Source organism: Anomaloglossus baeobatrachus, chromosome 8 (genome assembly GCF_048569485.1).
Source record: "Anomaloglossus baeobatrachus isolate aAnoBae1 chromosome 8, aAnoBae1.hap1, whole genome shotgun sequence".
Taxonomy (NCBI): domain Eukaryota; kingdom Metazoa; phylum Chordata; class Amphibia; order Anura; family Aromobatidae; genus Anomaloglossus; species Anomaloglossus baeobatrachus.
In genome coordinates this window covers 51,723,140-51,744,962 of record NC_134360.1, presented here as the reverse complement: position 1 = coordinate 51,744,962, position 21,823 = coordinate 51,723,140, and the positions used below count along the sequence as shown (strand labels likewise).

Below are 21,823 nucleotides of genomic sequence, written 5' to 3'. Positions count from 1 at the left end.
AACCTGGTAGAGACTTACACCAAATGAAGTGCAGCAGTAATTGCAGCAAAAGGTTCTCCTACAAAATATTGACTCAGGGGTGCTGAATACATATGCACATCACCATTTTCAGGTTAATATACAATGTATAATTTCCTTTACACTTCGTAGATACTTTCTGTAGGTATATCACAAAAATTCGAATAGAATATAACTTAGATGGGGGTGTAATGTAAAAAAAAACGGGAAAAAGTCAACGGGGTGTGAATACTTTTTCAAAGCCCTGTAACTATTGATGTCACTATATTGTCACACTATTGTGTTTTACGACATTATACCACTATATTGCATTATCACCCCGGTATAGTATTATGTGGTTATGTTATATTGTATCCTATACTTATACATATTGACCATTTCCACACCGCAGAGCCGGGCCGGGCCCCAGCGGGCGTCTTTGCTCGCAGTCTCACTGCATGGGACATTGAGGTCTCCTGGATCGGGGTCCCTGGGACCCTCAGTAAGGGAAGGATTCAGGGATATGAGGTGAGGATCGGGGGCGTCCATTATACAGGGATTAAGCTTAATTTACTGACGGACGTTATAAACTTTTTATTTGTGTCTCAGGTTCGTTACTGGAAACAAAATGAGAAAGAACAAAGTGCCCGAAAGCTGCGAACCCTGGGCAACCAGACCTCCACCAAACTGAGCCATCTGCAAGGGCACACATTGTATTACCTGAATGTACGGGCGTACAACAGTGCGGGCACCGGCCCCGCCAGCCCTACGGTGAATGTGACAACCAGGAAACCACGTGAGTGCTGTCCTCATGGCGCCACACCCCTGAACATGGATGGAAAGCCTTGAACACACCATTGTGGTCACTTTTACCACCTTAGTTGGCTACTTTCTTGTTTTCTCACATTAGCTCCAAGTCAACCGCCGGGAAACATCACATGGAACTCGTCCAACTCCAAGATCATCCTGAACTGGGACCAGGTGACGGCGCAGGAGGACGAGTCTGAGGTCAAGGGTTACAGGGTGAGTGCCGCTCCGAGCGCCACCATCATGGCAGCTCAATGGAGATCCAGCATGTCACACGACCCTCTCACCGCAGGTTTTCTATCGGTGGAACAGACAGGGTGGAGCCGCCCTGATCGAGACCAATCAGACGTCCGTCGAGCTGTCATTGCCGTACGATGAAGATTACATCATCGAGATCCGGCCAATCAGCGATGGAGGAGAAGGCAGCAGCAGCGAGCCCATCCGGATCCCGCGGATATCCAGTGAGTGGGCGGTGAGAACCAACACACAATAACACTTAAGACAAGTAAAAAACGCAAGGAGCGAGTCATCCCCATCAATCATGGACCAATCTTTCACCGATCACCTGTGGCTTGATCAAACCAATAGGATCCATTAGGTCCACACAAAATAGTTTTCAATCAAAAGTGCCCTGATTACCGTGATAAAATCCTTCACCCAAAAGCATAATGAGCACTGGGGAAGGACAGAGTTAAAAAAAAAAAAAAAAACATATCACCTGTCCTTTCTGTGCCTACACCTGCCGCCACTCCCCAATTGTCCGCGCCGGTCTTCAGCTATTTCGGCACTCCGTGTGTCAATGTGGACAATCCTCTTTAAGATGAACAAATTGGTACCAATCTCTTTCCTGTCCTGATCGTTTGTTACAATGTATCAGTCTGTTTTGTGTGGTTATATCACAGGGGGATTGTCCAGACTGGATACAACTGTAACAAACCCTCCGCTGTGAGTAGTATAAGGTCTGTACATTCTTTTAGCCACTGGATATAAGATTTCACTCCATTTACAGCAAGTGGAGGATTGGAATTAAAACAAAGGTTTTTAGAAAGTTGCTTTAATTAATCAGTATTTACTTACAGTGGTTGTTGTTGTATAAACATGTTTGTTTAGATGAGTTTCTAATACAAATATATTATATCAATATTATTTATTGTCCATGGCTGACTGCTTATTTCACTGGCCAGACCCCTTCACTAAAAACACATGTAATGAAATGAGCCGTCAGCCGACCCCCACCAACCTACCGAGTTAGGAAAGTGACGATACTGAGGCTGATATCAAGAGATCTTGGCACTTCTGCTAATACAAGTATATGAGTAAATTCTCTATATTTATATTATTTTCACATATAAACTTATTTTTTTTTCAAAGTGGAAAATGCCTGTATAACTGGACTCTGGCCCTATAAATCTTTCCTTTTTTCTTACCTTAAATAGTTACTTAGGTTGAAAAAAGCCCCTGGTCCATCTAGTTCACCCTTCCTCAACCAATTATAATATTTTGTCACTAAATCATTTATAACCAACAATGTTGTGTACTGAGGAAATCATCCAGCCCTGATATAAAAGCTGTTATAGTATCTGCCATTACTACCTCTTGTGCTCGGCATTCCACAGTCTGACTGCTCTAACTGTAAAGAACCCTTTCCTATTTAGCTGTTGGAATCGCTTTTCTTCCACTCGCAGTGAGTGTCCCCTGGTCCTTAGTATTGTCTTTGGAAGAAATAAGTCATGTGCCAGTCCTTTATATTGACCACACATGTATTTATACGTCTAAATGAGATCTCCTCTGAGACATCTTTTTTCTAAGCAAATCTAACTTTTCCAACCTCTCATCATACGGGAGGCCTCCATTCCTTGTAGTAGTCTAGTTACCACTTTTGAACTGACTCTATCTTGTTAATATCCTTTTTAGAATGTGGAGCCCAAAACTGAATCCCATATTCTAGATGTGGCCTTACAAGTGATTTATAGAGGGGTAACAATACGTTGGGATCCCGGGATCTAATCTCTTTTTTATACACCCTAAAATCTTGTTTGCTTTAGCAGCTGCTGCCTGACATTGAGCGCTGCTGCTCAGATTACTTGTAACCAGAATCCCCCAGTCTTTCTTCTGTTCTGTAGTCCCAAGTTTACTTCCATTTAATGTATACGCAGCTATAGGATTACTCCGTCCTAGGTGCATTACTTTACATTTATCACCATTAAATCTCATTTGCCAAATGTCTGCTCATTCTGACATCTTATCCAGATCGTTCTTTAATATTTTACTATCAAGATCCCTTTTTAATATCCTACATAGTTTGGTGTCATCAGCAAAGACTGACACTGTACTATCAATCCCATCCACAAGGTCATTAATAAAGAGATTAAAAAGAATTGGTCCTAGCACAGATCCGTGCGGCCCCCACTGCTGACTATAGCCCATTTAGAGACTGTACCATTTATGACTACTCTTTGTTTCCTATCTTTTAGCCACTTCCTTACCCAGTTGCATATAGTTTCCCCTAGTCCTTGCTTCTGGAGCTTTAGTATAAGGCTATTATGTGGTACAGTATCAAATGCCTTTACAAAGTCCAAATAAATCACATCAGCTGCATTACCAATATCCAGGTTTGCACTTACCCCCTCATAGAACCCCAACAGGTTGGTTAGACACGACTTATCTTTCATGAATCCATGCTGTCTGTCAGTTATCATATTATTTTCTGCAATATATTTTTGCATGTCATCTCTTAAAATGCCCTCAAAAACTTTGTATACTACTGATGTCAGGCTTACTGGATGGTAGTTGCCTGGATCCACCCTCTTACCTCTCTTAAATATAAGAATCACATCAGAAATCCTCCAATTCTGAGGCACCAACCCTGTTACAGAGAGTCTAAAAAGATGAGATACAGCAGTCTGTCAATTTCTGAGCTCAATTCCCTCAATATTCATGGATGAATGCCATCTGGCCCTGGGGATTTGTCAATGTTTAATTTACTCAGACGCAGGCGTACTTCTTCCCGTGTTAAATTAATTATATCAGGTGGTGAACTTTGATTTTTCACTTGTTGAATGATCCCTGGAACAGTCAGTTCCTTGGTGAACACTGATGAAAAGTGCCTGTTTAATATCTCAGCCTTTGCTTTGTCCTCTATAATTATCCTGTTATAATCTTTTATGGGGCCGATACCATCCTTTTTTCCTTTTGACATTGATGTATTTATAAAAAATGTTGGGGTTTATTTTAATGTCTTTGGCAATTTTTGTTTCAGTAGCTAATTTTGCTCTCTTGATTTCTTTTTTACATTTCCTATTGAGAATTTTATACTCCTGAAAAGCTATTTCTGTATTCTCAGTCTTTAACATTAGGAATACCCTTTGTTTTTTCTTTATTATACTTTGTGCTGTCTTATTTATCCATCTTGGTTTCTTTTATTCCCGGACATTGTATTACCAGAGGGTTTTTTACAGGACTGTTTGATGAAAATTCCTGATCTGTGTTTAAATAATTTGTTTCTATAACCATAGACGTCTCTGGTCGTGTCTAGTGATGAGCGAGCACTACCATGCTCCGGTGCTTGGTACTCGTAATGAACAGTCATATGCAACTCAAGTATAATGGAAGTCAATGGGGAATTCAAGCATTTTTTTCTGAAAAATTGCTCGATTTCCCCATTGATTTCAATTATACCTAGTACACGAGTCGAGCTCATCCGGGCGTCCAACTGGTTGTTCCGTAATCATGTCCCCATGACAACACTTCCTCCCCCGTGGGAATCATTTTTTCTCATAGGGACATTGATACTAAAATCAGCCATTTAGATCTTCCATCGAGCTATAAAAATAAAAGCTGAATCCTGATTGGTTGCATGGAAGCCAAATAAACTTATGAAAAAAATACAAAAAGTATAAACCTTTAATAGCAACATATAGTGAACTTCTATGTAAAGTTATAACTTAAAGTTATGAAGTTCTAATAAGATTATTGTGAACTTAATAAACGTTTGATAACTTATTAAACTTTTGGTGAACTTCAAACAAACTTATTATGAATAGCAGTGATCTGACAAGAAGTGTTGTCATGGGAATCCAGGGATGGACCTATAACTACAGTTGTTGATAAGAATTATATATGTCCCTGAGCCTTATATCAACCTTTTCTGGTCTTCACCCATTTGCCCCTTTGTTTTCTTTCCAGATGCCTACGCGCAAGGTTCGGGTGCTTCCACGTCAAACGCCTGCACCTTATCCGCCATCAGCACCTTAATGATCTCCCTCACTGCGCGCTCCAGCTTATGACCTTGAGCTTCTAAGACTCCCAGAGACTCACATCTTACTCTCGGACGTGCACCAGGAATATCCTCCACACTCGATGGCTCCTTACGGAATATCCTGAGATTGCCCTCAGCTTCTGAGCTTCCTCCTCTCCCTACGGGGAGGATTTTATGCACTGACGACATCTGAAATACGATGTTACCAAAGCAGTTTACATGCCGTATATGCATATTTTTTATTCTTAATATCTAGTGTTTTATAGAGTTTTTTAAGGTTAACATGATGTAGATATCTACGTTTTTTGCTGTAAAATGCTGCAGGTGTCTCATACAACTCTCTTCTCTCCTTCCTTAACGACCCAGGACTAGAATATTTTATATGCCTTCTCTTTATATTTCACATCTCCTCAACCTGCCCCGGAACAGAGGTGTCATGGCCGATGCCCGGTCCCACACCTGGAGGGCTGCAGAATATCGAGGGGGTCAGGGCCGGTTTCTTCCGGGGAAAAGTTACTAGCAGATAATTATAGCTGGATGTATAATAAACCAGGACCACGGGTGGAATAGCCGCGGGGTCAGCCATGATACAAGTGGGGATTTACATAAGAATTATTTATTTTTTCAGATAGATGGGAATGTATGGAGAGACTGGTAGTGAAGATCTGGATCAATGGTGGTCATCATCTATATAGGCTATGGAGGAGGAGATGGTGTCCTGGTTGTGGTGAACTAGGAAAAAGTGGTCCTCTCAGCAATGTGGTTATGGATGGTGGGAAGAGTCTATGATCTCCTACAGAAGATGGGATCTGTTATACTAGGACAATATTATGGATAGTCAGAATGGCTCCTGGACTTCTATAGAAGGTGGATCATCTTTGGTTACGAATAATGGATTGGGGAAAAAGGTCTAACACTTCTGTAGAAGGTGGATCATCTAATAGATTGGGGAAAAGTTCTTACTCTTCTGTAAAAGGTGGATCATCTTTGGTTATGGATAATGGATTGGGGAAAAGTTCTTACCCTTCTGTTGAAGCTGGATCATCTTTGGTTACGGATATTCTCCTGTAGAAGGTGGATCATCTTTGGTTACGGATGATTGGGGACAAGTTCTTACTCTTCTGTAGAAGGTGGATCATCTTTGGTTACGGATAATGGAATGGGAAAAGGTCTTACACTTCTGTAGAAGGTGGATATCTAATGGATTGGGGAAAAGTTCTTACTCTTCTGTAGAAGGTGGATCATCTTTGGTTATGGATAATGGATTGGGGAAAAGTTGGCGCATCTTCTTGATTATGAATGATGAGTAAATATTCAAATTATAGATAATGCGAAAGGTTTCCAATCTCCTATAGAGGGTAGATCCTTCATAGATTTGGATAACGAATTGATATTTGGATTATGTATGGACGGAAGAGTGTCTGTTCTTCTATAGGAGGTGGACGCTCTTTGATTATAGATTTGAGAAGATAATGAAATTATGGATGGTTGGGAGACTCTGTGGGTTCTTAAATAGGGAGGGTCCTCTTTGGTTATGGATTATGAGTAGATATTTTATTTATAAATGGTGGAAAGAGTTTTTGGACTTCTATAAACAATGTATACTTCCTGGTAATGGATAATGAGTAGATATTTGAACTTTTGATAATAGGAAGACTTTCAGTTCTCCTGTGGAAGATGGATTCTTCTTGGTTAAGGATAATTATTAGATATCACAATATAGAAGGGGTGAAAGAGTTCCCAATATCCTATAGAAGTCGGGTCCTTTTTTTATTATGGTAACGAGTAGATAATCAGATTATGAAAGGAGCAAAGAGTTCCCAGTCTCCTATAGAAGGTGGATCCTCTTCAGTTATGGTTAATAGGTGAATTATCATATTATGAATGGTGTGAAGAGCTCCTGATCTCTTATAGATAATGGATCCTCCTTGGTTATGAATAATGAATAGATATTCAGATTTTAGATGGTTGGGAGATCTGATTCAAAGGTTTGATTTTGGGAAATTAGAAGATATTTGGAATATGGATGGTAGAAGGAGTTCTTGGTCACTTTTAGAAGGCCTTAGCTTTTTGGCTATGAGTAGTTATTGGATATTCAGGGTTGAAAATGGGAGGGTCCTTTTTGGTTATGAAAAATGATTAGTAATTAAGGTTATGGATGGTGGGGAGAGTTCTCAATCTCTTGAATAAGGAAATTGGTCACCATGTTCTATCAATAGAAAGGAGACATATTGAGTGTGAGTGGCCAGAATAGCTACTGATCTGTAAAGAGAGAAGGTGGATCCTCCGGTTATAGGCGATGAGTAGTTGTCCCAATGATGGATGAGAGCCTCATCTCCTATGAAGGATATATTTACCATGGCTATGGACTGTAGGTATATTGATGATGGGTTGTAGGAGACGTTATGGCTCCCATGTAGATGATGGCCCTGTTCGTATCTAGACAGTAATCAGATATTTTAGTTATGGCTGATGAGAAGAGTTACTGATCCCATATAGACGGTAGATCATATTTTATGATGGCAATAACTAGTAATCATCATGGGAAGAGTGCCTGATCTCTTGTAGAAGGTCAGTCCTCATATCGGTGGAGGAAGAGACCCTAGAACTCTACAGAAGGTGGAACCCCTATGTTTGAGCAGATCTTCTCAACATGGGATGCTGGTTGGGTTCCTGATCTCTACTGCTCGATGTACATGGATGAGGAGAACAGCTCCTGAGGTGCACACAACTGTAATCCTTCATGGATGCTAAGCAGATATTCTGGAGAACGCAAAGTCCTGATGACACATGGGCGATTAATGGACATTACGATGTTTCATGACCTTTTATTAGAGATTGTATTTTTCTTGGGCAAAGGAGAAAGAAGCAAGCAAAGATCCTGCTCTTCAGAAAATTGGGAACCAGGGTTCATCTCATAGTAGCCTTCCTGAAGATTACCAGGACCTCCGTCATAAGCATCGGTTATCTGCATTCCTGACCGCCGCCACGTGAACCATATACAATGCCATAACTATCAGCTACTTCCAGCACTGTATGTTGGGTTTGGACTAACCAATATGACACCACTTATGTGACCTGCCTACAAAGAGACAATGGAGAGCAGAGCCTCCAATATGTTTATATACCTTAAGTTATGAATGTTCTTAATTATCCAAGTGGAAAAAATAATCTATAAATATATATATATATTGCAGAGAGTGTATAAAGCTTCTTCCAGGGGCTATGCTGTATGATATACCTAGAACGTTCTCATGGGACCTTATACAAAAATGACTGTACCTAGATCTTTTTTTTTTAGGAACCATATGAAGAGGGTGAACGTGTAGTGAGGAGAGTGCCTGGCCAACCCATTGATACATTTCATATCATCAATGTAAAGAACACTGAAAACTCAGGGTCTTTTGTTATGAGCATAAGAAGTGCCGGGAATACGCGGAGCCGCGGATATTCCTTCTGGCACGATTATCATTGTATCGCCGGTTATAATCTAGATCTAGGTGCACGGTGATGAGTGACGGAGATTAGGGTTAAAATTTTGCTTTTATTTGCCTTTTTGAATATGGGTTAGGTTGCAATTTGTGGCTTTCTAAGCTCGATCCTTTCAACGTCAGGTAGCAGATCCATGAAATTTCGCCAGAACTGAACATCTCCTGAGGAACGGTTTCCTTAACAATTGTCCTAGAAGACCACCAGGACCATGACTTGGAAGGTACTTTTAGCAAACGACCATCAAAGGGTTGAGGAGCAGCTGGAAAAATGGAAGATGAAGGTCAACGGGAGTTGAATGGTGTAGTTCTTTTTTCTGTATTTGATTTTTGAATTGCACTTAAAGAAGTATCCGACATATTGGATTTCTACGGTCAACCCTGGCTATGGATTTTCCAAAACATCAGTCGAATGATTCCGAAGAGGCAAATATTGGCCAAGATCCGTGAACAACCATGCACTTTTTTTCCCCTCTTTTTGGTCATCATTTTGTGTTCCTTAGTTAGGTTAGAAATTAATAAATTTGTTGGTTGCCTTCACTGAGGTGTCCATAAGCAAAGACCCAGTTATTACAGTGCACCCCTTTCCTACAACAATGGAAGTCGGCACATTTTTGGAACCTTTGGTTTAAAATGTTGACCCTTACCAGGTGTGCATTCAATGTGGACACATTCATACTGCAGGTGAACGTCGGGAGGATTGTACGGCACTTGGCTCCATCAAGGATACAGTTGCATTGACAACAGTTGTAAGCAGACCTTATGTCTTGCCCCTTCCCAATATTCTTGTTATTCTTCTTCCCTTTTGGTTAGGTGTCCTACCCACTTTTCTTCCATCCCCACCCCCCATCTCTCCGGGGTCCTGTAGCACCTGAACGCGCCCCGCTCTCTTGAGGCATATATCACCAGAGGCTCTTGTATATTCCATCTTTGCAATAGGACTTTGTTTCACGTAGTTTGTAACTTTGATTCAGCCGGCTTATGAGAGGAATCTTCAGAGCAGAGATTTCCTCTGTCTTTCTCCTGTCCACTCGGAGGGACACAGCGAGAGGCGAGTACTGAATGTCAATTAGCGCTGACATTACGTTACTGTTGCAAAAAGGAATGGAAGAGTTTTGTTGCACATTGTGGATGCTGAACTGTGGCACAGAGGAAATACAGGGTTACAAAAAACCCTATGGGAAAGGATAGGGCTTATGATGATAAAAAGAGAAATAATAAGATATAAAGCACATACTAATTAAAGGCACTTTATTTTTTTACCTCTGATCTCGAGCTCTGGAGATTCATCTTCTGACACAATTTTGCTTTTTTTCTGTGATTCTGTTTACAAATATCCAGTATGCAACTTTTTTCTTAAGGTATCTGTACAGAACCATGTCTGCCATGCGGTTAATTAAAATTCTGTTCCTAAGATCTGTGTCACACAAAGTGATTGCTGGTTTATTTCTTGTCTGACAGCAAATACCAAAAGATCAGCATCAGTTGTCAATATATAGACAGTGGGTGGTGACGTCTTCACCTTCCTGAACACCCTGGGAAAATGAAAGGTTTTTTTCCCTGAGTAAATGTATGTAATTCTTTAAAGTATGTCCACAAATCTGTGCTTATTCTCTAATATATCGATAAAAGCCTTAAATCTATTTTTATGACAGAAAGCTCCAAATCCCCTGCAAAATAAAACATATCTTCCTGAACCTGCATACAGATACATAAGATTCTGTCTGCAGCCACCACTAGGGGGAGCTCCCTGTATACAGAGATACATGATAAGATTCTATCTGCAGCCACCACTAGGGGGAGCTCCCTTTATACAGAGATACATGATAAGGTTCTGTCTGCAGCCTCCACTAGGGGGAGCTCCCTATATACAGAAATACATGATAAGATTCTGTCGGCAGCCACCACTAGGGGGAGCTCCCTGTATACAGAGATACATGATAAGAGCCTGTCTTCAGCCACCACTAGGGGAAGCTCCCTGTATACAGAAATACATGATAAGATTCTGTCGGCAGCCACCACTAGGGAGAGCTCCCTGTATACAGAGATACATGCTAAGATTCTGTCTGCAGCCACCACTAGGGGGAGCTCCCTGTATACAGAGATACATGATAAGATTCTGTCTGCAGCCACCACTAGGGGGAGCTCCCTGTATACAGCGATACATGATAAGATTCTGTCTGCAGCCACCACTAGGGGGAGCTCCCTGTATACAGAGATACATGATAAGATTCTGTCTGCAGCCACCACTAGGGGGAGCTCCCTGTATACAGAAATACATGATAAGATTCTGTCGGCAGCCACCACTAGGGGGAGCTCCCTGTATACAGCGATACATGATAAGATTCTGTCTGCAGCCACCACTAGAGGGAGCTCCCTGTATACAGAGATACATTGAAAAAAATTATATGTTCATATTATAAAAAGCTTTCTATAATACATTTTCACAGGTGTCCTGATAGTCTAACCCTGGACCTGGTTTGTCAGCATCAATTTCTGCATTGTCCTCTACCCAAGGAATTGTTATGTTTTGGCAGGTGATTAAAGCTTTGTGTGAAGGGAGATCACCTACTACTTATTTCTGCTGCTAACCCCGTCCCTTCCTCTGTTTGCTTTGTTGCATAAGTCATGATTTTTGCTGTGTATTAGGTATAACTCTCCAGCGATACAAAGCAAGAATCAGCATCTTAGATTCAATGTATTCGGTCAGGTCTGCACAACATACGGCCCACGGGAACCGGTGATGCCAACTCCCTTCCTCCAAAATTCAGATCTTTCAGACAGAAATACATTTGAACACTGTGTTGCCGGGACTGGGGCAGAAGGGCACGGAGCAGAAGAGCATTGGAAAGAGGAGCACAGGAGCACTGAGCAGAGGAGCGCAGGCAGAAGAGCATAAGGCAGAGGAGCGTAGGGAAGAGGCGCACAGGGCAGAGTGCAGAGAAGAGGAGCACAGGGCAGAGTGCAGGGAAGAGGAGCACAGGGCAGAGTGCAGGGAAGAGGCGCACAGGGCAGAGTGCAGGGAAGAGGCGCACAGGGAAGAGGCGCACAGGGCAGAGTGCAGGGAAGAGGAGCACAGGGCAGAGTGCAGGGAAGAGGCGCACAGGGCAGAGTGCAGGGAAGAGGAGCACAGGGCAGAGTGCAGGGAAGAGGAGCACAGGGCAGAGTGCAGGGAAGAGGAGCACAGGGCAGAGTGCAGGGAAGAGGCGCACAGGGCAGAGTGCAGGGAAGAGGAGCACAGGGCAGAGTGCAGGGAAGAGGAGCACAGGGCAGAGTGCAGGGAAGAGGAGCACAGGGCAGAGTGCAGGGAAGAGAAGCACAGGGAAGATGCGCACAGGGCAGAGTGCAGGGAAGAGGAGCACAGGGCAGAGTGCAGGGAAGAGGCGCACAGGGCAGAGTGCAGGGAAGAGAAGCACAGGGAAGAGGCGCACAGGGCAGAGTGCAGGGAAGAGGAGCACAGGGCAGAGTGCAGGGAAGAGGAGCACAGGGCAGAGTGCAGGGAAGAGGCGCACAGGGCAGAGTGCAGGGAAGAGGAGCACAGGGAAGAGGCGCACAGGGCAGAGTGCAGGGAAGAGGAGCACAGGGCAGAGTGCAGGGAAGAGGAGCACAGGGCAGAGTGCAGGGAAGAGGAGCACAGGGCAGAGTGCAGGGAAGAGGAGCACAGGGCAGAGTGCAGGGAAGAGGCGCACAGGGCAGAGTGCAGGGAAGAGGAGCACAGGGAAGAGGCGCACAGGGCAGAGTGCAGGGAAGAGGAGCACAGGGCAGAGTGCAGGGAAGAAGAGCGCAAAGCAGAAGAGCGTAAGGCAGAGGAGCATAGGGAAGAGGCGCACAGGGCAGAGTGCAGGGAAGAGGAGCACAGGGCAGAGTGCAGGGAAGAGGAGCACAGGGCAGAGTGCAGGGAAGAGGAGCACAGGGCAGAGTGCAGGGAAGAGGCGCACAGGGCAGAGTGCAGGGAAGAGGAGCACAGGGCAGAGTGCAGGGAAGAGGCGCACAGGGCAGAGTGCAGGGAAGAGGAGCACAGGGCAGAGTGCAGGGAAGAGGAGCACAGGGCAGAGTGCAGGGAAGAGGAGCACATGGCAGAGTGCAGGGAAGAGGAGCACAGGGCAGAGTGCAGGGAAGAGGAGCACAGGGCAGGAGAGTGCAGGGAAGAAGAGCGCAAAGCAGAAGAGCGTAAGGCAGAGAAGCGCAGGGAAGAGGAGCCCAAGGCAGAGAAGCGCAGGGAAGAGGAGCCCAGGGCAGAGAAGCGCAGAGCATAGGAGCACAGGGCAGATGAAGGCAAGGCAGATGAAGGCAGGGCAGGAGAGCATAGGGAAGAGGAGCACAGGGCAAATGAGTGCAGAGCAGAGGAGCTCAGAGCAGAGGAGCGTAGGGCAGAAGAGCACAGGGCAGAATAATGTAAGGAAGAGAAGTGCAGGGCAAGAGTGGGTAGGGCAGAGGAGCGCAGGGAAGAAGAACGCACTGCAGAGGAGCACAGGGAAGAAGAATGCACTGCAGAGGAGCACAGGGCAGAGGAGCATAGGGCAGAAGAGAATAGCGCAGGGGAGTGCAGGGAAGAGGAACACAAGGCAGATGAGCATAGGGCAGAGGAGCGCAGAGCAGAGGAGTGCAGAGCAGAAGAGTGTAAGGCGGATGAGCGTAGGGAAGAGGAGCACAGGGCAGATGAACGCAGGGCTGGAGAGCGTAGGGAAGAGGAGCACAGGGCAGAGGAGTTCAGAGTAGAGGAGCACAGGGGCAGGACAATGTAAGGAAAAGGAGCGCAGGGCAAGGGAGGGTAGGGCAGAGGAGCGTAGGGAAGAGGAGGGCACTGCAGAGGAGCTCAGAGCAGGGGAATGCAGGGCAGATTAGCATAGGGCAGAGGAGCGCAAAGCAGAAGAGCATAAGTCAGAGGAGCACAGGGCAGAGGAGCGCAGGGCAAATGAGCATAGGGCAGAGGAGCGCAGGACAGGAGAGTGTAGGGCAGAAGATAAGCACAGGGCAGAGGAGCGTAGGGCAGAAAAGCGCAGGGCAGGATAATGTAAGGTAGAGGAGCGCAGGGCAAGGGAGAGTAGGTCATAGGAGTGTAGGGAAGAGGAGGGCAGGGGAACATAGGGTAGAGGAGCGCAAAGCAGAGGAGCGCAGGGCAGTGGAGCCTAGGGAAGAGGAGCGCAGGTCAGGGGAGCGTAGGGCAGAATAGCACAGTGCACAGGAGCATAGGGAAGAGGAGCGCAGGGCAGAGGACTGCAGAGCGGGGAAGCGCTGATCAGAGGAGCGCAGGGCAGAGGAACACAAAGCAAGGGAGCACTGAGCAGAGGAGTGCAGGGCAGAAGAGCGCAGAGCATAGGAGTGCAGGGCAGGGGAGCGCAGGGCATGGGAGTGCCCCTCAGCACTGCCCTAACATGCAGCAGCGTGATGAGGTCAGCTTGCTAATAACCTCATCACACTGCTACTGGCGCTGGGCCACAGAGGAGGCAGCAGAGACTGGTAAGTGCTCCAGGAGGAGATGAAGATGAAATGTGTGTCAGGGTTGGTGTTACTTTCTTACTTTCCAGGGGGCATAATGGAGCAATGGGAGACATTATTAAGCTGTGTGTGTGTTTGGGGGAGGGGGCATTTTGGAGCCGTGCAAGATATTATAAAGCAGTGGGGATATTATGGAGAGGTGGGGGATATTGTAGAGCTTTAGGGGACATTAGAGAGCTGTGATGGACTCTATGTAGCAGTAGGGACATTTTGGAGCTGTGGGAGACATTATGAAGCTGTGGGGAATATTGTGAAGCAGTGGGGATATGGAGCTGTTGGGAACCTTATGGAGCTATTGAGAATATTATGGAGCTACTGGAGATATTATGGAGCAGAGGGGGATATAGAGCTGTGGGGGACACTATGGAGCTATAAACGATATGGAGTTGTGTGGGATATTATGGGCCAACTAGGAGGATTGTGAAAGGGGATATAGTATTGCATGAAACTGGGGACACAGCAGAGAGTCAGTGTAGGGGAATATTATAGAAAGGGGCAGTGTGTGTGGGAGGAACATTATTTAGGGAGAATGTCAAGCTGCCACCAGGGGGAGCTGGAGCCCTGCAGCAGAAGACATTACACGGAGCACAGCTGGGGAGCAGAGCTGCGGGGCGTGTGAGGAATGGTCAGGCAGGCTGGGTCAAACTTCTGCTGGGCAGAAGGAGGACCGGAGGAACGAGCAGAAGCGGAATCGAGGTCAGGCCGAGGTCAGTACCAGAGGAAGCAACCGAGTGGGGAGGTAGGAGAGGGGACAGAGGAATGGGGGAACGACTAAGGGACGGAACACAGACAGGGCACGGGAGCACAGGAGCAGACAGATCAGTATAACACTTACAGGACCAGCAATTACAGGCAAAGCAGCGCTAAGCTTATAGCCGGCGCTGGTTCACCGGAGCTGTCAGTTTTTAAAGCATACAAGCTCCGGACGTGAGGCCTGGGAGAAGGCTCCGCCCCCTAGCCATGTGGACGGGGAGGCGAAACCGTGACAGAGACAGTGTGAGGCAACATTATAAAGATGGGCTGTGTGGGGACATATGAAGAGGAGCAATCAGTGGGGGGATATTATGAAGCAGGGTAGTGTGGGGGACATATTATGGAGAGGGGCAATGTGGAGAAAATCTTTGTGTGGGGATATTACAGAGAGGGGCAGTGTGGAGAGGATGTTATGGAGAGAGGCAGTGTAGAGGGATGTTTTGTGCAGGAAGCACAGTGAGGTGCAGCATTGGAGATATTTATGTACTGTCCATGGTTCTGGCACTGCATTCATGAACTGACAGCGGTGGTTCTGATCTTATACACATGTAGCATTCCATAATGTGCTTCATAGCTATGTTAAAACGTTAAATCCTCAAAAATTAAAGATTTGAGAAAATTTGGTGAGTTTCTGCTCCAAATACTTGAATCTTGCTACTTCTGAATTATTAATGTACTGAAGATGTTTCTGGTGATGTATTTATGTAAGTAACCCTTAAACATTTTTGCAGCCTTTGGGATTGATTTAGTATGACGATGAGACCCTTGGTCCAAAAAATGTTGTGCACCCCCTGTATTAAGATTTTCTCCACTGATACTTTGCAACACCAGTGACGTCTTCTTAGATACATAGTATCCTAGCTTTTTATTCTTTCTTATTCTATGTAAGTTAAGTCAAGGCGCTGGGGTGTGGTACCGCATCTGCTTGGCCATCAGATATCCCGAAACATGACATTGCTGCAATCCCTCACTGCAGACTCGTATGATTGTAATATCCATGGTTTTCTGGAGCAGCTGGGGCCGAGTCTGGATGTGCCAGAAATCTGCTATTTACAAGATATCTGGGACTTTCCTGCAGACAATGGTCCATCAGTGACCTCGCCCCGTGCGCTGCCAGGAACTTTACCCCAGAGATGGGATTATGTAACCTTACATCCGAGGCGTAATCATTCCTCATTATCTGACATATAAAGCTCAGCATGTAACAATGACATATACAAAACCGCATGGGGAATAAGAATACGGTAATGATGACACAAAGCTCCAAACCTTCAGCTCTCCTCCCAAGACATTACATGCTAAATGCTACCAGATAACTCCAAATCTATGCCATGTATTTGGCGCTCTGTGTCAGGGAAACACATTTATTTAAAAGGAAAACTATGATTTTTTTTTGTCTTTTAAAAAGCATTAAGCCTTCATATCTGCACTTAAGAACAATAAAGTACTGCACCAGCAGAATAGTGAGTGCAGCTCTGGAGTATAATACAGGATGTAACTCAGGATCAGTACAGGATAAGTAATATAATGTATGGGCACAGTGACTGCACCAGCAGAACAGTGAGTGCAGCTCTGGAGTATAATACAGGATGTAACTCAGGATCAATACAGGATAATTAACGTAATGTATGTACACAGTGAGTGCACCAGCAGAATAGTGAGTGCAGCTCTGGAGTATAATACAGGATGTAACTCAGGATCAATACAGGATAATTAACGTAATGTATGTACACAGTGACTGCACCAGCAGAATAGTGAGCGCAGCTCTGGAGTATAATACAGGAGGTAACTCAGGATCAGTACAGGATAAGTAATGTACAGTATATACACAGTGACTGCACCAGCAGAATAGTGAGTGCAACTCTGGAGTATAATACAGGATGTCACTCAGGATCAGTACAGGATAAGTAATGTATGTACACAGTGACTGCACCAGCAGAATAGTTAGTGCAGCTCTGGAGTATAATACAGGAGGTAACTCAGCATCAGTGCAGGATAAGTAATGTATGTACAGTCATGGCCAAAAGTTTTGAGAATGCTACAAATATTAATTTTTACAAAGTCTACTGCTTAAGTTTTTCTAATGGCAATTTGCATATACTCCAGAATGTCATAAAGAGTGATCAGCTTAACAGCAATTACTTGCAAAGTCAATATTGGCTAAGAAAATGAACTTTAATCCCCAAAACACATTTCAACATCATTGCATTCCTGCCTTAAAAGGAGCAGCTAACATTGTTTTAGTGATTGTTCCATTAACACAGGTGTGGGTGTTGATGAGGACAGGGCTGGCGATCAATCAGTCATGATTAAGTAAAAATGACACCACTGGACACTTTAAAAGGAGGCTGGTGCTTGGTATCATTGTTTCTCTTCAGTTAATAATAATAATAATAATTTTATTCATTTATATAGCGCTATTAATTCCATAGCACTTTACATACATTGTCAACACTGTCCCCATTGGGGCTCACAATCTATAGTCCCTATCTGTATGTCTTTGGAGTGTGGGAGGAAACCGGAGACCCCGGAGGAAACCCACGCAAACACGGGGAGAACATACAAACTCCTTGCAGATGGTGTCCTTGGTGGGATTAGAACCCAGGACTTCAGTGCTGCAAGACTGCAGTGCTAACCACTGAGCCACCGTGCCGCCCATTTAACCATGGTTATCCCTAAAGAAACACGTACAGCCATCATTGCTCTGCACAAAAATGGCCTAACAGGGAAGAGTATCGCAGCTACAAAGATTGCACCTCAGTCAACAATCTATCGCATCATCAAGAACTTCAAGGAGAGAGCTTCCATTGTTGCCAAAAAGTCTCCAGGGCGCCCAAGAAGGACCAGCAAACGCCAGGACCATATCTTAAAACTTTTTCAGCTGCGGGATGAGACTACCAGCAGTGGCGAGCTAGCTCAGCAATGGCAGCAGGCTGGTGTGAGTGCTTCTGCACGCACTGTGAGGAGGAGACTGCTTGAGCAAGGCCTGGTTTCAAGGAGGGCAGCAAAGAAGCCACTTCTCTCCAGAAAAAACATCAGGGACCGACTGATATTCTGCAAAAGGTACAGGGAGTGGACTGCTGAGGACTGGGGGAAAGTCATTTTCTCAGATGAATTCCCTTTTTGATTGTTTGGGACATCTGGAAAACAGCTTATTAGGAGAAGAAGAGGTGAGCGCTAGCACCAGTCTTGTCTCATGCCAACTGTTAAGCATCCTGAAACCATTCATGTGTGGGGTTGCTTCTCAGCCAAGGGAATCGCACCACTCACAGTCTTGCCTAAAAACACAGCCATGAATAAAGAATGGCACCAGAATGTCCTCCAAGAGCAACTTCTCCCAACTGTCCAAGAGCAGTCTGGCGCCCAACAATGCCTTTTCCAGCATGATGGAGCACCTTGCCATAAAGTAAAGGTAATCACTAAATGGCTCATGGAACAAAACAGAGATTTTGGGTCCATGGCCTGGAAACTCCCCAGATCTTAATCCCATTGAGAACTTGTGAGCAATCATCAAGAGATGGGTGGACAAACAAAAACCAACAAATTCTGGCAAAATGCAAGCATTGCTTATGCAAGAATGGACAGCTATCAGTCAGGATTTGCTCCAGAAGTTGATTGAGAGCATGCCAGGGAGAATTGCAGAGGTCCTGAAGAAGAAGGGTCAACACTGCAAATATTGACTTGCTGCATTAACTCATTCTAACTGTCAATAGAACCTTCTGGTCTCATAATATGATTGCAATTATATTTCTGTATGTGATGTAAACATCAGACAAACACAATTAAAAACCAGAGGGCAACAGATCATGTGAAAATGTAATTTTGGTGTCATTCTCAAAACATTTGGCCATGACTGTACACAGTGACTGCACCAGCAGAATAGTGAGTGCAGCTCTGAAGTATAATACAGGATGTAACTCAGGATCAGTACAGGATAAGTAATGTATGTACACAGTGACTGCACCATTAGAATAGTGAGTGCAGCTCTGAAGTGTAATACAGGATAAGTAATGTATGTACACAGTGACTGCACCAGCAGAATAGTGAGTGCAGCTCTGGAGAATAATATGGGATATAACTCAGGATCAGTACAGGATAAGGAATATAATGTATGTACACAGTAACTGCACCAGTAGAATAGTGAGTGCAGCTCTGGAGAATAATACTAGATGTAACTCAGGATCATTGCAGGATAAGTAATGTAATGTATATACACAGTGACTGCACCAGCAGAATAGTGAGTTCAGCTCTGGAGTATAATACAGGATGTAACTCAGGATCAGTGCAGGATAAGTAATGTAATGTATGTACACAGTGACTGCACCAGCAGAATAGTGAGTGCAGCTCTGAAGGAATTAAAGAGTCGATCAGAGATGAACATATTCAGATAAACAGATTCCTTATACAAATAACAATAGAAAGATCACACATTTATTTACAATTTCACACAATGAGACTGCAGCAGACACAAGCAGGTAAAGCATCATACATTTCGCTATGTTTAGCGGTGCACAGGATGCGATTGTCCCGCTGCTTTCTGTTTTATGTTCATCAAGCTCTTTAGGATGCAGTCCGGTGTCTGTCATTGTTCTGATACCCAAGCGTCACTTTCCGCTACTGAACAATAATGCAGTAATACCCCTGTTGGAGCGCCTCCACGTGCCACCATCGCGTCACTGCATCTGTACTTTTGTCCGGCTGAGCGCAGCAGCATCTGGGATCATAAGGCTTTGCACAATCTGCTGGAGGAATAGTCTGCAATGTGCCCGTAACCTGCGGACGTCATGTACTTGTCCAAATGCCCCATCTCCTCGATGTAACTGATCACTTCTTCGTTGTCCCAGGAGTTGCACCGCATCAGGGCCTAGAGGCGAAACAGAGCGAAATGGACTCAGTCAGAGGTAAGTAACAAGTGGCCACCCATGTAAGGCATAAATGGACCAGCAAACTCTCCCAGCTGGCTACCAGGAGGAGTCCTCGTCAACAAAACCCAAAAATCTGAATGAACTACAAGTTCCAGCATGTCATCATGGGCAGCGCTCCAAAACCTTGCCAAAAGGGAAAAATGTGCTAAAATAAATAATTAACTGCACCAATAAAGAGTGATTAGCTGCAGCGGTCACAGGTGTAGAAGTGATGACATTGTTGCTAGCCCTTAGTACAGTTTTCCCAAGTGACAATTACTCCGTTAAATGCTCGAAAATTCTGGCACAATTTGGTAAAAAAAAAAGTTTTCCATAACTTGCACCAAATATGCGTTTTAGCCACCCTCTATAATTTATTTGACAAAGGGGTGTGGCTAAGGCTGGAAACACATCTATGCGAGTAAAATCGGTCCGACTGGGCTGAAAAAAACTCGGCTGATTTTAGTTCACGTTAGGTCCGAGTGCAACGCAAGTGCGATGCTTTTTCTGAATAAATTAATGATTTTACTAGCGTGTGTAATGCGTGTGTAATGCGTATTTTTTACTATGTCATCTGCCATTCAGCGCTGTTACATCGCCGCTGACAGCAGACACAGACAGCCATGTAGCAGAGCTGAATGGCAGATGACAGCAGACACAGACAGAGCCGCACGATCAGAATGAACTCGGGTGAACTTCACCCGACTTCATTGTCATGCTGCGGCTCTGTCTGTGCCGCGTCCTGATTAGCGGTCACCTGTGAAGGGCTCACCGGTGACCGCTAATCCCCTGAGTCACTGAAGTTAGCAGCCCTCTCTCATACTCACCAATCCCCTATCCCCGGCGCGGTGCTGCACGGCGTTCACACTGCTCCGGCGGCTTTTACTATTTTGAAAAAGCCGGACGCTCATTAAACAATCTCGTATTCCCTGCTTTCCCCGCCCACAGGCGCCTATGATTGGTTGCAGTGAGACACGCCCCCACGCTGAGTGACAGGTGTCTCACTGCACCCCATCACAGCAGCCGGTGGGCGGGTCTATACTGTGCAGTGGAATAAATAATTAAATAATTAAAAAAAAACGGCGTGCGGTCCCCCCCAATTTTAATACCAGCCAGATAAAGCCATACGGCTGAAGGCTGGTATTCTCAGGATGGAGAGCTCCACTTTATGGGGAACCCCCCAGCCTAACAATATCAGCCAACAGCCGCCCAGAATTGCCGCATACATTAGATGCGACAGTTCTGGGACTGTACCCGGCTCTTCCCGATTTGCCCTGGTGCGTTGGCAAATCGGGGTAATAAGGAGTTAATGGCAGCCCATAGCTGCCACTAAATCCTAGATTAATCATGTCAGGCGTCTCCACGAGATACCTTCCATGATTAATCTGTAAGTTGCAGTAAATAAACACACACACACCTGAAAAAATCATTTATTAGAAATAAAAAACCCTAACAAATTCCCTGGCTCAACAATTTATTATGCCCCAAAAAGCCCTCCATGTCCGACGTAATCCAGGATGGTCCAGCGTCGCTTCCAGCTCTGCTACATGAAGGTGACCGGAGCTGCAGAAGACACCGCCGCTCCTGTCAGCTCCACGCAGCAACTGAGGTGAGTAGCGCGATCAGCTGTATCCAGCGGTGGCCGCGGGTAACCTCAGTGACAGCTCAGCTGATCGCGCTACTCACCTCAGTTGCTGCGTGGAGCTGACAGGAGCGGCGGTGTCTTCTGCAGCTCCGGTCACCTTCATGCAGCAGAGCTGGAAGCGACGCTGGACCATCCTGGATTACGTCGGACATGGACGGCTTTCTGGGGCTTATTAAATTGGTGAGCCAGGGAATTTGTTAGTGTTTTTTTATTTCTAATAAATGATTTTTTCAGGTGTGTGTTTATTTACTGTAACTTACAGATTAATCATGGAAGGTGTCCCCACGCTGGGGATCAAGGAACGGTGAGTATGAGAGAGGAGGGGAAAATGACCGACAGACTGTGAGAGAGGGACAGAGATAGTGACCGACCGACAGAGAGAGAATAGAGACCGAGAGGGAGAGACCGACTGACAGAGAATAGTGATTGACAGACATTGGGAGACATCGCTCGTTTCCAGTGTTTTAGGAAA

At 45.1% G+C, this 21,823-nt stretch overlaps 2 protein-coding genes across 10 annotated transcripts in view; one reads left to right on the top strand and one right to left on the bottom strand.

Annotated features, from left to right (window-relative positions):
* LOC142249759 (contactin-4-like) overlaps window positions 1–9,964 on the top strand; it is a 231,553-nt gene extending 221,589 nt beyond the window's left edge. For 4 of the 5 annotated variants that reach the window (XM_075321616.1, XM_075321613.1, XM_075321614.1 and 1 more), the window contains 5 exons: window positions 410–525; window positions 607–793; window positions 908–1,020; window positions 1,097–1,265; window positions 4,990–9,964. In XM_075321616.1, coding sequence (XP_075177731.1) covers window positions 410–525; window positions 607–793; window positions 908–1,020; window positions 1,097–1,265; window positions 4,990–5,090 — 686 coding nt within the window. In that variant the 3' untranslated portion in view covers window positions 5,091–9,964. Of the gene's footprint in view, window positions 1–409; window positions 526–606; window positions 794–907; window positions 1,021–1,096; window positions 1,277–4,989 lie in introns of all 5 variants that reach the window. The other variant, XM_075321618.1, reaches the window with a different exon arrangement.
* Window positions 9,965–17,193: 7,229 nt separating this feature from the next.
* The window catches only part of IL5RA (interleukin 5 receptor subunit alpha), a 121,171-nt gene continuing 116,541 nt past the window's right edge, over window positions 17,194–21,823 (bottom strand). For 4 of the 5 annotated variants that reach the window (XM_075321608.1, XM_075321610.1, XM_075321609.1 and 1 more), the window contains one exon: window positions 17,194–19,666. In XM_075321608.1, the coding sequence (XP_075177723.1) occupies window positions 19,523–19,666 (144 nt within the window). In that variant the 3' untranslated portion in view covers window positions 17,194–19,522. The remainder of the gene's footprint in view (window positions 19,667–21,823) is intronic. The other variant, XM_075321612.1, reaches the window with a different exon arrangement.